This window comes from Panthera tigris, chromosome C1 (genome assembly GCF_018350195.1).
Source record: "Panthera tigris isolate Pti1 chromosome C1, P.tigris_Pti1_mat1.1, whole genome shotgun sequence".
Classification (NCBI taxonomy): domain Eukaryota; kingdom Metazoa; phylum Chordata; class Mammalia; order Carnivora; family Felidae; genus Panthera; species Panthera tigris.
In genome coordinates, this window is record NC_056667.1 from 43,439,679 (window position 1) to 43,455,472 (window position 15,794).

General features: G+C 53.3%; 1 protein-coding gene across 2 annotated transcripts; it reads right to left on the reverse strand.

The window, feature by feature from the left end:
- Positions 1-668: 668 nt before the first annotated feature.
- On the reverse strand, positions 669-15,552 carry CDCP2 (CUB domain containing protein 2). Of its 2 annotated transcripts, XM_042997274.1 has the most exons (6): positions 15,467-15,552; positions 12,201-12,548; positions 8,896-9,231; positions 7,647-8,000; positions 4,552-4,730; positions 669-2,100 (listed from the first exon to the last, which is right to left on the reverse strand). In XM_042997274.1, exons 1-6 carry the CDS (start codon positions 15,543-15,545, stop codon positions 1,774-1,776), a joined length of 1,623 nt encoding a protein of 540 aa, XP_042853208.1. In that variant the 5' UTR covers positions 15,546-15,552; the 3' UTR covers positions 669-1,773. The 2 variants fall into 2 exon arrangements, 1 of the variants encoding a protein (XP_042853208.1); XR_006221462.1 differs by lacking the exons at positions 12,201-12,548; positions 15,467-15,552 and having other exon boundaries at positions 669-1,029; positions 1,135-2,100; positions 8,896-9,387.
- Positions 15,553-15,794: the final 242 nt, after the last annotated feature.

Below are 15,794 nucleotides of genomic sequence, written 5' to 3' on the forward strand. Positions count from 1 at the left end.
GCAGGCAGGAAGGCTGACCTTGGGGGCAGGGGGATGTAATCAGTCTTGTCCAGAGAAACTGAGACCCAGGTGGTTTGTAGGCTGGCAAAGGTAGCTCAGTGGCTAGAGGAATCTGAGAGGGAGAAGGTGGGTGAGAGACAAAGAGGACGGGGTCTCTGCTCCCAACACCCCGGGGTGTCAGTCAAAACTCCCCTGCTGGCACATTATCCTGGCAGACCTCCCTAGTTCATCGTGTTGCTACGATCTTACAGCAAGCTATGAACAGTGGTCCCATTTTGCAGATGGAGATATCGAGGCCCACAGACTCAAAGTGACTTGCCCAGGTTTGCACAATTAATGAGAAGAACTTGGACTTGAACCAGTTCTCCTAATGTCCAGGCAACTCTTTTTCCCTTGCTTAATTTTTTACTTTGTTGGCTTTTCTCACTCTCGTTTTCTCTGCAAGTTACTGTCTGCCTCCCTCTCCCCGAAGCTGCTACACCTGGGTGTAGACATCTCAAAGGCAGGAAATCTCATTTGACTTCTTCGCTGCTGGGTGCTTGGAGCCGGTCACAACAATGGGGACAAAGCTGGAAACAAGTGGATGTTGGTTGGGTTGTTGAAAGAACTATAATCAGGCTCCAATTCACTTACTTGAGCACCGTGGTCAGCATGGTCAAGGTGGAGATTTCTGTTGATTGTGAGTGATTCATTACGCAAATATACGGGTGAGCAGGGGAAAGTGGTGTATTACAACTGTATTTCTTTATTTATTTTTCATTAACAAGGCTGTTCCACTTGGAGCTCTGGGGGGACTGGACCAATTTGCTTGAGGATGCCAGAAAGCACCAGGAACCCAACCCATGCTCCCCGTAGTGTGAACTTAGAGAAACACGGGGATGCTGGAGTAGCTCTGAGTGAAGTCCAATGGCAGGAGAAGGTCCACAGGCTCCAAAGAGAACTCATCTGAAGGGAAACAATGGACTCAACATCAGGGGTGAGGACAAAGACACAGGAACTTCAGTCAGCTTTGCAGTCAAGGATTACGATCTATTTAAGGAAAAACGCCAACATGAAAGAGACACCAGTCCTCAGCTTCCAGCCTCACTGCTGAGCACAGTGTGGGCCCGCCTGTGTTTTATGCAGGGATCTGACCTCGCAGGGCATCGCCACCTCTTCAGACAGGATCCACTGGGATGCGCACGACCAGCCTCCAACAGCGACACCACATGGCGGAGGCTGGGATGACAGCACTAGGTGGGGTTTCGGCTCCCTTTCTCTCTTTTTTTGGAGTTTGGAGGCAGGACTGGCCTGTTGTGGATGAAGTCCTCAAGGTTCCTGAGTCAGTTCAAGAGAGTGGAGGCCCCTAGACAGTTACCGCACTTCCTGCCAATGAAGGCTTGTGATGAGCCATTAGTTGGAAAAATAAAAGATGCCCTTGTTTTTATCCTGAGTGGGTAAAGCACTTGTGCAAGTTACAGAACAAGTGACCAGTGACCACAGCTATCCATGATGCCAAGTAACACACACAGGAGTCTTCTTTTCTACTGCAGGCCATCTTTCAAATTAGTAACAATTGCACACACACACAACATGACATAGTTTACAAAGCTCATATCCATTCGTGCTCTTCTCTGAGCCTCACACCAGCTCTGTGAGCCTAGGAAACTGAGTCTCGGAGAGGGACAGTGACTTGTCCATGGTCACCAACAAGTCGATAAAGCCTGGTCTGCTCCTGTTTTGGGGACCGCAAGCTGCCTCCCAGGGAAGCCAGAACCCAGGTCCCTTGCCTGCTCACAGCAGCATCAGGACCACGATGGCAATGACCATGAGGACTCCAGCCAGGATGCAAAGGCCCAGGAAGACAATGTCACTGGTGTCTTGGGTCACCATGGCCACAGGGCCCTCCAGGGCCTCCACCTCATCCCTGGGTGGCGCTTCCTGAAGATGCTCGGCTGTGGCGGCATAGGGCCCCAGCCAGTCGGAGCCAGACAGCAGGTGGATAGAAGCCTCCTTGCGCCGTGGCTCACAGCGGACCTCGTACTCATGGATGTCCTCCTGCCCACCAGCCGAGAAGTCAATGTACAGCACGCTGACGATCACCGACGTGTTGTTCCTCCTCTGTGGGGGGGGGTCACAGGGCACTCACTCACACCTGAAGGGGCCAAGGGCTGACCCTGTTCCTCTAGATATGTCGGGACTCAGTGCCAAGGGGGCAGAACCCTAGGAGCCTGGGTTCTAGTCCCAGCTGGGCCACTGACTCCCTTTCTGCTTGGAGCCTCAGTGTCCCCACCTGTAAAAAGGACACCATGGGGATGTCTGGAAGGACAATATCAGTTTTGATGGGTCAGTGCTTGCTCTGGCTTCAAGGAGGCGGGGTCTATGAGAGAGAGTAGCAGCAGTAACAGGGACATTTGCCATGATCCAGCCTCTGTTTCAAGTGCATTATCTCATTTAATTCTCACAGTGACCCTCTCTTATTGGCACCATTAATACCCCCATTTTATAGATTAGGAAACCGAAGCCCAGAAGTTAAATCCCTTGTCTGAGGTCACACGACACACAAGTGACATGGAACTGGAGTCCCTGGCCATCCCAGTGGCACCACCCAGCTTTAGGCAGAGCCGCCGAGGAGTGAAATGTGGGGGGCTTGGCACACTGCTGCCCTCCCTACCCCTACAGATGAGGGAGGCAGGAGGCAGGTCGCCCTGAAGATGGTGGGGTGTTTGGGTCCAGAACTGAGGGGCAGTGTTTTAGTGGGCAGTCTGGCGTGGCCTGGAGCAGGGGGCTGCAGTGGCACAGGGCTAGTCTCCCCACCAACCCCAAGTCTGCAGCAGCTGTTACACCCCTCAGGCTGCCCAACCACCCATGTCCAGTGGTAGCACTTCTGAGCTGATGCTTCTTAACAGCGAAGCTGCCTAACGCAACGCGAGCAAGCAGGGGCAGTCGGCAGCTGTCGTCACTGGACACTGGGCGACCCCTCTGGGGAAGGGTGTGAAAGGGAGTCACAGAGGGGCTTCCAAAAGGCTCGGATTCCATGTCCCCAAAAGAGGCTTCTGCATGTGCACCCTCAACCTGTCTGCCACCACACCCTCTGGGGAAGACTGATGTCCTAGATTTTTGTGATACAGAATTGGGCTACTGGATGAAGAAAGACAGGACCTGTGAGTGGCAGGGGACCCAGTGAAAGGGTCAAGTGACTCCACATAGTAAAGAAGGGAGAAAAAAAATCACATAAAATGGGGATGAGGGGAAGTTTTAGGGGTTTTCGATGAGTGAGAGACTTGAGGGGAAAAAGCCACACAAGACGTGGTTGGTATTCTGGTTATGAAATCAAGTCTCCAGTGTTTTTTCAGAGATGCACAGGAAGGTTGTCATTGCCTTTGGCTGTTTGAGCTGCGCATCTTTGGAAGCGACCCGATGCAGAGACTGGTCCTCGTGGGTCTAGGACTTATAAGGGTGACACTAGGGATCCAGGAGTCTACGGTTCTCAGCTTTTATGTTTCCCATGATATTGGCTCCAAGATTCCATGATTTTTTGGTTCCAAGTTAGGGTGGTGGTTCCATGACTCGGAGACTCCGAGTGTCTGTGATCCCTTATTCTCGACTTCATGGTTCCCTGCCTCTGGGATTCTCTGTCGCCATCATTTCATGGCTCTGTGGAATGAGGACTCAGGGCATGGAGTAGGGGGGAGGGCAGGTCATCTTGGCAGCCAAGACTCTGCCCCCACTTCTCTTTTTCCTCAGGTCTAAAGGACAGAGATTTCCAGGAGGCTGGGAAAGCAGAGGGGCGGGCTGGAGGGGCCAGAGGCATATATTCAGCTAATGTTGGAGGCAGTAGGGTTTGCTGGAAAGTGTGTGATTTCTGCCAAGCCAGTCTGGCACATCCCTGGATACCAAGGCTGGGGATGGGAGCTCCTTCTGGGGGTGGGCGGGGCGGGGGGATGTCTCTCCTTTCCCCTCCAATCTGTCCTAAGAATACAAACATCCCAGGTGCTTGGGCTGCTGCCAGTGACTCCGAGGGCCCCAAACCTGGAGTCAAAGCCTCCAAAATATAAGGATAGTAGAAAAAACTCATTTATTTGTAAGCCTCACTGCCTTTGGAGGGAAGTGGTTCCTGTTACTTGAAAGGCCCTTTTGTTGTGTGGAGCCCAGGGACGATTTGGATCACGGGTTGGGGAAGGGGTAGCAGGGGGCAGCAAGGGCTGCATGTTAAAGGGGTGGGGACTGGGTGGCGAGGAGTGCCCAGGAGAAGGCAAGGAACGGCAGGAAGGCCTCCGAGGATGGTCAGGGTCAGGGCCTTGCAGGAGGAGCCTTCAGTAGGGGCTTTTGGCCGTCACTGCGCTGTGCAGCGGGGCCCCCTGCTCTGTCTTCCCTGTTTGAGTATTTTGTCATGTCTACACTGAGCAAGTTTGTTGGGGTAAAGCCAAGAGGGGCTGAGTTCTGCACCCGGGCTTGTGGGGTCACTGGAGCCAGAATTCTCAGGAATCGCAGGTGCCTCTCAGCAGGGGTCAGACCCTCTCCCTCATGCCTGCCCTCCTCCCCCCCCCCCCCCCCCGCCCCTGCTCCTACCTGAGACTCTGTGCCGCAGGTGTCGAAGCGGGCCTGGATCCGGAAGGTGCTGCCGACTTCCTGGGCGGCACAGCTCCGGCTGCCCAGGTAGACCTTGGTCCGCTCCAGCGGTGCCAGTGCCTGTGCGGAGATCAGGATCTGGAAATCCGTGCGGGAGCAGCTCACATTCACGGGCACGACTGGGGATGGAGGGAAGGAGGGGCTGGAGGCCTTAAGGGGCAGGTGGTCTGCCCCCAGCACCCCCAGACCCCACCCAAAGGGTTGTGTGTGGGAAAACCAAGGCTCGGAGAGGGGAGACTCCTATGCAGCCCTATGGGGATGTTTTACACGTGTTACTCCACTTAACTCCATCAGACTATGAGCTCCAGGGCACACACCAGGCCCTCTCGTGTCCTTGCAGCCTGGCACAGAACTTGGCAGGGGCCGTGGGGTGCTGAATGAATGAATGAATGAATGAGTAAGTGAATATTCTTAACCATAAGAAGAGCTACCATTTGCTGATCTCTTTGCGATGTGCCAGGCAATTCATTCAATCATTTAACACATATTTATTGATGGCCCGCTATGTGCAGGCACAATTCTAACAGGCACCATGGAAACAGAAACAGAAGAAAAGAGCCCAAACTCCCTGCCTTCTTGGAGCTTACATTCTAGTTGGGTGAGGCGGCAATACATACGTAAAATAAAATACATGTCAGAGTGGGCTGAAAGAAAATCAAGCAAAAAAGAAACAGGGAAAGCAGGGGATATGTGGGGAGGTGGGGGGAGCAGAACAGTAGTTTTGCAGAGGGTGGTGAAGGAAGCCTCACTCTCTCCCCACGATGACTCCATGAGGTGGACACAACTAAACCCATTTTACAGTTTCGGAAACTGAAGCTCTGAGAGGTGAGGCTGTTTGCGGTGGTTGCGTTGGGATTTTAACCGTTATTGAGTTTATAGGATCTAGTCTTTGGGTATCTCCCCACCCTATACACACAGGATGGTGTGATGTTTTGTGACTGGGTGTATTTTGTATTTGAGCATGTGTATTGGGGGGGGGTGGGCCGTGCTGGCTGGGGCGGGGGCAGTGGAAGGGGAGGAAGGGGTGGCTGGTGGGAGGGAAAGGGAAGAGCTGGCAGTCAGAGGCCTGGAACTCTCAGCCCCTCTCCGGGAAATGCCTCAGACATATTTCAGCCTCTGGTGTCTGGGCAGTCGGGGATTTATGGGCCCGCCGTCTCCCACGATGATCTCGGTGGCGCTGAACTGTGTGTCACCCCTGATTGATGCCGAGCTTGTCCTCCAGCCGGGAGGCCGCCTGCAGCCTGGGCCACATCTGGAGCCTGGCCCAGTGTGAGTGCCCCTGTCTGACCCTGGGCTCCCATGGGGATCTGGGGAGGGTGGTGGGGTGGGTGGGAGTGGGGCTCCTGGCCCTGGAACAGAGCCAGGATTTGAGTTGCCCCACCCTCAGTCTCTGGAGGAACCAAAAGGAAAAGGGGCTTGTCCAAGATCCCACAGAGCTGGAAGAGGACCCATGCCCAGAAACAAGACTATTAGAGCCAAAGGGGATTTTAAAGATCCTTCAGCCAGTGTCCTCATTTTACAGATGGAAAAACTGAGACCCGCAGAGAAAAGACAACTTACCAGTTGGCTGTGGCAGATCCCATGGCACCTGGCTCTCTGGAGTGAAACTCTAGAAGGGGTTGCTCTAAAAAGGGACAGCTCTCCCCTCCCCAGTTTATGGATGGAAACAACTGAGGCCCTGGAGGGTGGGTCTGCCCAGGTCACTTTGCTGCCACTAGATCGCTGAGGCTCTGCTGTTTCCCTCCCCATCACCACTTGTGTTGGGGGTAAGGATGGAGGGGAGATGTTTTGAATGCAGACCAGGCCTGAGACACAGGAGGGAAAAAAATCCACCCTCAGCAAGCATGTCCTCGGAGTCAGGCACTGGGACCTGTCTGCCTCATTTCATCTGAATGACCACCTACCTAGGGCACTTACCAACCCCTTGTACAGATGAGGCCATTGGATGGCTGGTAAATGGCAGCATTTGGATGTGGCCCTGGTCTGTCTGAGCTCAGCCCTGACTCCCTCCCCTCGGGCCCCGCTCAGCCACAAAGGAGGCAGGCATGAGTTCTGATCCTGGCTGTGTCCCCACTGCCTGTGTGACTGTGGTGGTCTTTCCTCTCTCTGGACCTCCCTTCCCACATCTGCACAATGAGGAGCTTCACTCTGCTCAGACAGAGGGAAAAATGGGTCCAAAGCACAGGCATTTCTGGGCCCAAGGCCCAGGGAAGGGGATGAGAAGACAGCAGAGATGGTGGACGCTCCTGGCTGGCAACTCTAATGGGCACGATGGAAGCTGGAAAAGCCCAGTACCAGCTTCCTCAGCTGCCTCTGAAGCTAGGCATGACTATCTGACCAAGTCCAAACTCATGAGACCAAGAAGTCTTTTTAGGGCTTCTGAAAATGCTTTTGCTTTCCTGATAATGGGACATTTGTAGCTGGCATCTCCCCTACCCTCTTCCAGCCTGGAACACGGATATGATGTCTGGAGTCGTAGCAGCCATCTTGCAGTCAGAAGGCCAAGAGAATCCCAGAGATACCGGCTGAGACAGTGTTAAAGTCCCTGAACCAACAAAGCAGCTGCCTAGCTGGAGACTTCTTGTTATGTGAGGGGAAAAAAGGCCATTTGTGCAAGCCACTGTCAGTCAGGATTTATGACCGACACAAGCAAAGCTTGTTGGCATCTCCATGGTTATGCCAATTGTTTATCATAAGTAACGTGGCCATATTTTGTGGACTGCCCCTGGATACATAGGATAAGCCACAGCTCAAGAGAGGCCAGGGGCCCCAGGGGGAAAGAGACAGATGGGGTCAGGACGATTAGGGATCGTGGAGTTGGAAACTGGAAAGGCAGGGCCCTGTGGTAGTAGAAATAAGCAAGGGCCACACTGGCAGGTCTCAGAGGTCCCAGGGCAGCAGGTGGCCATGCTGTAGCCACACGGGAAGAGGCTGAGGACACCAGCTGGTGGGTTGGAGAGAGGAAACTACAAAGACCTGGGACCCCAGCCTTGCCCTCCCCCATCAGCACACCCACACCCTCGACCCCAGCTGACCTCCAATGTAGGCCACAGAGAAGCCCCTTCGGGTGGTGCTGCGGTCTGTGTGCAGCAGAAGCAGAAGCTGGTTGTGACTTGAGGTGACTGGTGCTGGCAGGTGGTGGCCACACCAATTCCCCAGGAGGGGCGCCTCCTCACTGGCCCCATCAAAGGCCGCCAGATGGTCAAAGTCGCAGGTCCTGGTCAGGCTGCTGGGACCCTCCAGATCCAGGTCCAGAAAGAACACCTTGACCCGGTAGCCAGGAGGCAGGCGGATGGTCCAGTGGCAGTGGATGTTGTTAGGGTAGGAGCTGGGGTACTGTGGACTGGAGAAGTTGCCTCGCACAGCCGTGTACACTTCCTGGCATTCTCCTGGATTGGGGAGAGAGGGACAGAGGAGCAATGATGAGAAGGGTGGAGACTGTCACCCTCTGCAGTACAGCTGGGGCAGTGGGCGCCATAAAGGTCCTAAAACCACCCTGGCAGGGGATGGGCACCATGGCCAGTAAACCAGACCATTGATCCCAAAGCCTGCTTTACACTGAAACTGGCTGGTAGCTGGGACTCTCATTCCAGTTGGCAGTCCACGAGGGCTGGCCCCATCAGGAATTCAATAACAGGACCTAATACGTGTCCTCAGAGTGGAGTCCAAACTTGGACTTGACAGACAACGTGGCTCATCACCTGACCTTGCTCATTTTCTCACTGCCCCTCACCCAGCCCTACCTCCCAGCCTCACCAAACATCCAGCATACAAGCACACTAAGCCCTCTCTGTCCTCTGTGCTTTTGCACATGCTGACCTCTCTACCTGGAATACCCTTCCCTTCCTTCAGCCTCTGGCTAACTCCTTCAAAACACTACTGGATTCTCTTCTCCTCCAGGAAGTCATCCATGATCCTTACTGTTAGCACCGATCCCAGTGGGTTTTCATTGTCTGTTTCCTTCTCTGTCTCCTCCACTGTCTAGTTCACTTCACTGTCAAGAGTTCATTCATTCATTTGTACAAACATTAATTGAATCCCTTCTATGCGGCAGGTACAAAGACAAACCCGTAGGAACTCACAGTCAGGGGAGATCAATGTGCAGAGCACAAACATAAATGAGAGTGTTAGATCATTGCTAAAGGAGTTGAAAGAAGGGACTAACTCTGACTCAATCAGGAAGACTTCAGAGAGGCGGAGACATGCTTATGCCTTCGTACTGGCCGGGCAGGGACAGACACAGCATGCACGGGGGACTCAAGGTGTAGCCCCAGCCCCTTCTACCTGAGAAGTAGTAGGCCTTGAAGCCCCGACCTCCAATGTTAAAGTCGGACTTGAAAACCACCTGTAGCTCGTGGCCCAGCGACACGAGGGTGGGGGGCCTGGTGCTGCCACAGTAGTGATGCCCGTGGGCAGGGCCGGGCCCCCCAAGGACGACCACGTAGTCATAGGTGCACTCCTCATTGCCCTCCATCTGGAAGTCCGCGAACACCAGCTTGACAGTGGCGGGGCCGGCGGCCCGGATCACCCAGCGGCACTCCACGTTGTTGGGGTAGCTGTCGGGGTACTCGGGGCTGGTGAGGACCCCCGAAAGGCCCGTCAGGACGCCGCCACACACATCTGCAAGGAAGCCCTTCTTAACTGACCTTTCTTCCTCCCCGTGGTCCCCTGGACCCCTTCCCTTGGGAACCGGACACCCCCCAACGTGCCGCTCCCACAGGTATGTCATGGGAACCTCGTCACCATCCCCTGTGCACTTGCTAAGCGTCAGGCACGGGCCCGGCACTTAGCACCTACACAGTCTTCTGACACCATTACCATCACCCTAGAGGAATGCTCAGTGGTTCTCCCCACTTTATGGTTGAGAAAATGGAGGCACAGAGAAGGTAAGTAACTTACTTGGGGGGGTTGGAGTTCACCCAGATAGCCCCCGAGACGAGGGTCCGAGCACAAGGAGTTTATTTGGGAGACACGGGGGGCCCCATGTGAGGAATGAGGGAGCCAGGGTCACTAAAGGGTATTCTTAGGCCAGCTGGTGAGCCCTGTTGGGGAACTCGGGGGAAGGGTGTCAGGCACACGCCTCAGAGTTCTGTCACCTGAGAGAAAGGAGCTGGGGCGTTTGTACACCAACCCCTGAGAGTCCAGGCCGAGGCTGCTGGGGATACAGGTGACCAACTGAGACTTCAGAGGAAGCCTTCAAATAGAGACACAGAGGTTGGCAGGAGCCGCTGACGTGGCGAGGCCCCAGGAACACGGGCAGGGCTCTGACAGCGGGTCACCCAGCTGGTAACAGGGAGAGCCGGAATTGCCTGATTGCAGAGCCCGGGCCCTTGACCTGCTGCTTCTCACTGTCCCCTCCTTTGAGGCCCTTGGGGCACAGAGCCTGAGGTTTCTGAGTTCAGGAGTGTTCTCAGACCTCTGTGACAGATGCGCAAGCTGAGGCTTGGAGAGAGGATCTGATGAAGTAGAGATGGACTTGAAATGGGCTTGTGGTCTGAGGCTTGAGATGTCCTCTCAGCTCTGTCTTCTCTTAGGGGTGTGGCCCTGGGCAAGTGACCCCTGAGCCTCGTGGGAGTAGGAGAGGTCAGAAGACCTGCCCGGCCTGATCCGCCAGGCTCGGGCTCATGCAAGAGTCTAAGATGCTGGCGAAAGCCCTCTGGAAGCCAGAGCAGCCAGCGCAATTAGGAGGTGGGTGATGACGAATGACCCGACCAGCTGGAGGCCACCGGCAGGGAGGGGCACGCTGGTATTTCCCAAGACTCCAGAATCTCACCCCAGGGCACGGCTTTGTGAACCGGGCACTAACTACACTGGGCTGGGCGGTTAAGGGCTTGACTTCTTGTCTCAGCATTTCCCCCTCCCACAGCCATGTAACCTTGGGAAGCCACACTCCCTCTCTGCTCTCAAATTTATTGTTTGTGAAACGAGAGAGCAGGTTTGACAGTCGCAAGACCCTTTTCAACACTAACACCCTTAGCTGAGGCTTTCAAACCATGCTCTGGGGGTTCACAGGAGCCACCTGGGGCATCTGTCTGCTGGCATGTGGGGCAAGTTTCACTCTTATGCTGTATTCAGACTATCTTTAATGCACTGAAAGACAGCGTCCACAGTCACAGGTCATATATAAACACTTCACTCGTTGGAGGCCATCAATATTGACTTATGGTTTCAGTGATTGACATATAATAAGTAAATGCTAGAGACATGAACTTACAAAATATAGTAAAGGCATACCAATAAAATATTGCCTTCCTCTCTTTTATGTATAGGGGATTAACATAAGGTTCCATTTGCTATACAGGTACTCCTGGTTTTAAAAATGTTGGAAAACATCGCTCATGGTATTATGATTTTGATATCCTAACATTTAAAAAACCTAAGGGTCGGGGCGCCTGGGTGGCTCAGCTGGTTAAGCGTCCAACTTCAGCTCAGGTCATGATCTCGCGGTCTGTGAGTTCGAGCCCCGCGTTGGGCTCTGTGCTGACAGCTCAGAGCCTGGAGCCTGTTTCAGATTCTGTGTCTCCCTCTCTCTCTGACCCTCCCCCATTCATGCTCTGTCTCTCTCTGTCTCAAAATAAATAAATTTTAAAAAAATAAAATAAAAAATTAAAAAAAAGAAAAACCTAAGTGTCTAGGGGCACCTGGGTGGCTCAGTCAGTAAGGTGTCTGACTTCGGTTCAGGTCATGATCTCACAGTCACACTGGGCTCTGTGCTGACAGGTCAGAGCCTGGAGCCTGCTTCCAATTCTGTGTCTCTCTCTGCCTCACCCCTGCTCGGGCTCTGTCTCTCTCTCTCTCTCTCTCAAGAATAAATAAACATTAAAAAAAAAATTTTTTTTAAACCTAAGCATCCAAAACTATGATGAGATCAGTCTGTGATTCTTGTGCTTTCTCATTCCACAATTCTGTGCCTCTAAAGCCAGCTTGGGGAGCAGTCCCACCTGAGCCCCCTAATTGCTGTCGGTAGACCCTGTGTGCCAGGAGCCTCTGTGGTTGTCTATTGCTTGAGCTAACGTGATTTAGGCCCTTGGTTTGGGCCTTGGGAGAAGGGAGGAGGTTTGAGCGTATGCAGAGAGGCCTGGAGACAGGAGGAATAAGTCAAGGAGGAGGCCTCTGCCCCCCTCACTAGACTATGGGGCAGGTTTCCAGCCTGGTTGAGGGAGGGAGGGTTAGGGACCTGCAATATAAGAGGCATTAGGAAAGACTTAGGGAGGGAGAGTGTCACCAGCCCCACACAGACCCATGCATATCTTATACTCTGGAGGACTTGGGTTGGGATGGGAGGGGTCTCTTGCCCATCCCCAGAGCATGGCGTCCTCTCTTTTGTCCTGATGCCATGGCATGGGATAAGAAGGATGATGGCAAATGCAAGAGGACAGCGAGACCCTCCTGGGGACTCCCAGGACTACTGCCGTGAAGGTGGGAACCCACAACCACCATGACCACAGCCAGAGGCTGCCTTTGCCCCCGAACTGTGACAGCAGGGTCACCCAGGCTCTGGAGCAGCCTGCAAGTCTCGCCTTAGCCCACTTCTCTTCCTCCCCCCTGCCCCTGCAGGGCCACCCTCTCCCCTGCCAGGATCCCCTTGCCTTTCTGGTAGCCAGCAGAAAAGCCGCGGCTGGCCACGTGCTTGTCTGAGTGGAAGACGACGGACATGACATGCCAGGAGGAGGTGAAGGGCGGCGGGGGCACCCGGCCGCAGAACCTCCCCAGCAGGTTGCCCTTGTCTCCTGAGGCGCCGTTGTAGACCTCCAGGTAGTCGAAGCCACAGGCGTCATGGTACTCCAGGTCGAAGGCGTGGAAGGTGAGCAGCACAGAGGAACCCTCGGCCACCACAATCAGCCAGCTGCACTCTGTGTTGTAGGGGTAGAGCCTGGGGAAGTTGGGGCTGGAGAAGTTTCCGGAAGGTGCTGAGAGCACACCCCCACATTTAACACCTGGGGCAAGAGGGAAGAATGGCTCAGTCAGTGCTGAGGTCCTGGGGGATGGGCCCAGCTACAAAGCTGGGTCTTTGGGATGGGCTGGGCTGAGGGAGCATGAGGCCACGACCCTAAATCAATTCATTTATGCCTATGTGTGCTCATTCATTTGCTTATTCCTCAAATACTTATCAAGCATTCTTTTATTTATTCAACAAACATCATCTGAGTGCCAGGCAATGTTCTAGGTGCTGCGGTTACAGCAGGAGCAGAACAGACAAAAATTCTTGCCTTCGTGGAATTTACATTCTGGTGGGGAACATGGATGATAAACACAGTAAGTAAAATATAGAGCATATTGAATAGTGATTAGTGCTGTGGAGAAAAATAAAGCAGGGAAAGGAGATAGGAAATGTCAGGGTGGACCTATAATTTTAGATAAAATAGAACTATGTGCCAGACCCTACACGTGTGCAGTGAGGAATTTAAACATTACAAATGATAATACCCCCGCCCTGAGTGAAAATGCGCACAGCTTGTTGCGGTTAAAAGTACATTCTCATATGCACATATTTGCTTATATTTTAAAAAAGAAAACAATGGAAGGAAACATAAAAGTGATTCTCTGTCAGGGGATGGAGTAAACAGAGGGGAAGAAAAGGCATGCTGTCTAGACCTCTTTCAGTGCGACTTGTTTTATGATTTTGACTTTATAATCATGAATAACTTTTAATATAATTTTTAACTTGGCAAAAAAAAAAAGAAGACATTTTTAAGTAATCCCTAAATATTCCAAACTGAAACAAATAAACTTAGCCATATATCAGGTTGGAGGCACATTCACATGGGGAAAAATGATTCCAAATGACGTGGAAATACGCTTTTTTTTGACTGTATGTTCCTAGTGGGATATATCCCCAGCACAAAATGAACCACGAAGAAATCGGAAATATTACTCAGTAGACTTACTATTTGAATAACAGTCAGTAGTGCTATTTTATAGTATTTTATAAATCGGAATAAAGCATGTATGTTAATGTCAATAGAAGCTAAGACGTTCAGTGTAAGAGGAGAGCAATACAACCATAAAGTTAAAAAATTAAATAGAACACTTGTGGTCCTCGATTTGAATTGAAATTAAGATTTATTTTTATTTCTAAAAAAATTAGTTTCCTAGCTCTGTTCACTGAAAAGGTCAAAAAGCATGTAGCCAGGCCTGTGCTGACTCAGAATGGGTGTCTCCCTGGGGAGAGCACTGTGGAACGGGGAGGGGGGGGTTGGTCAGGGGCTGGGAGTTAGGCAAATGAGACAAAGCCAAGCAGTGTGACTGCGGCCACACAGGGGCTCTGGGGGCCAGAGGGAGGGAGGCCAATCTTGCTGGGCCAGCACTGTTAGGGGAGGGACAAGATTCACAGGGAAGGTGATACTTGAGTCTGACCACAGGAGGAACAAGAAGGTTGTTAGTTGGGGACAATTTGGAGGGAGGAATTGACGTGAACAAAACTCTCACGGTCACTTAGACTCCCCCAGCCTCAGTCACGCATCTGGGAAATGGGGTGGCTGCGAGCACCTGGGAGAAAGGGCTGCAGAAGCACACCCGGCTCAGGTTGTCAGCTCCCTGCTGGCCCCCGCAGCAGGCTGGGGCAGGAACCGTGTCTGATTCATCCTTTATGGTAGGAGGACAGAGGGACATTCTGTCCAGTGCCTGTCCTTGTACTTCCCCTGGCCCTGCCCACGGGACAGGAAAAGCCCTGGGAGTGTTGGAGCAGAATTCCTGTGGCCAAGGAGGCCTCAGGTGCCAGCACAAGGGGAGGCCGTGTCCTCCAGCAATCAGCCAGCCACCCGGGACCCCAGGGTCACCCCAGGGTCACCCCAGGGCCACTGAAGCCCCAGAGGCTGGAAAATGGGAACAGCTAGCTTCTCCCCCTACAGGAAGGAGTGAGACGCCTGCATACCCAGCCCACCTCTGCCACCAACTAGGTGAGTGGCACCGTCACTTTCCCTTCTTGGAGGCCCACCCGAACCTGCAGGAAAACCAGGCAGAGGGCTGTTTGCTGAGCACCTGTAACATGCACGCCCCTTGAAGACCAGTGAGGTGACACCCCACCCCACCCCCGCCCCTGGCTTCACAGACACACAACGCTTACAGGGCTGGAGCAGCACAAAGCCACCCGGGACCGGGGTGCAGGCAGAGGGCTCTGCGAGCTCCAAGAAGGGAGCATCTGAGGCTGACGAAAGCGTGTGGAAGTCTTCCTGGAGGAGGTGATGTTTGACCTGAGTTTGATAGATGACCCAGAGGTTCTCAGATGGAAAAGGAGAAAAGGGACCTTCCAGACAGAGGGCACAGTGGGGTGAAAGCTCTGAGGGGGAAGCATTTCCAGAAGGGGGGTATATCCTCTGCCAGGACATGGGATGCCCAAGGGACACAGGGAACCGAGGCTGGATATTACGGAGATTAGGGCCAAACCTGAGAGACACTGAATGCCATTAGGAGGGACTGTGATTTCACCCGCTGGCAGTGGGGAAGTACAGCAGGCTGTCAGGAGGAGAGTAAAGGCTCCCTCCGGCATTAAACCTTCAGTTGTTCTCTGAGCCATTCCCTTAGCCCTTGGTAACTATGCCTCCTTGGAAAGGTTACTTAACCTCTCTCTCTGCCTCAGTTTCTTCACCTGTGAAATGGAGAACTCATGCCCACCTTGAAGTTTGCCGTGAAGATGAAATGCAGTCATATTTGTGAAGCACCCAGCACATGGCAGGCACCCCGTAAATACCGTCTTCCACCATCTCAGAAACAAATACATCCTCAACTCAGCCAACTCCCTCCATATGGCCTCCTGCTTTCTGTCCTCCCACATGGAAGCCTCCTGAGGCCCTGGCAGCCACCTGGCCACTCGTCTACCCCCTCCCAGAGCCCGCCTGTCCTCAGGAGCTCCTACCTGTCATGGCTTGGGCCCCGGGGCCTGGGCCCAGCAGAGCCACTGCCAGCAGCAGACAGGACCCCAGCTCTGCCAGCATCTCCTCGCCGGGGCCCCCACAGGTCCGTAGAGCTCGGGGCAGGCCAGGATCTGAGGGTCTGGAGCAGGGGAAAGACAGGTGAGGCTGAAAAGGCCTCTAAGTTAATGGCGACCTGAATAATTCATCAGCCCCTCGAATTAGTAAGCCGATCCCCAGGTGCTTCCTTCATTCCACTCTAAGGTGACGGATCTAGTGTCACCAGGTTTACACATTCTGAGATCTGCACTGGCCACACCGCATCAGGAAGGG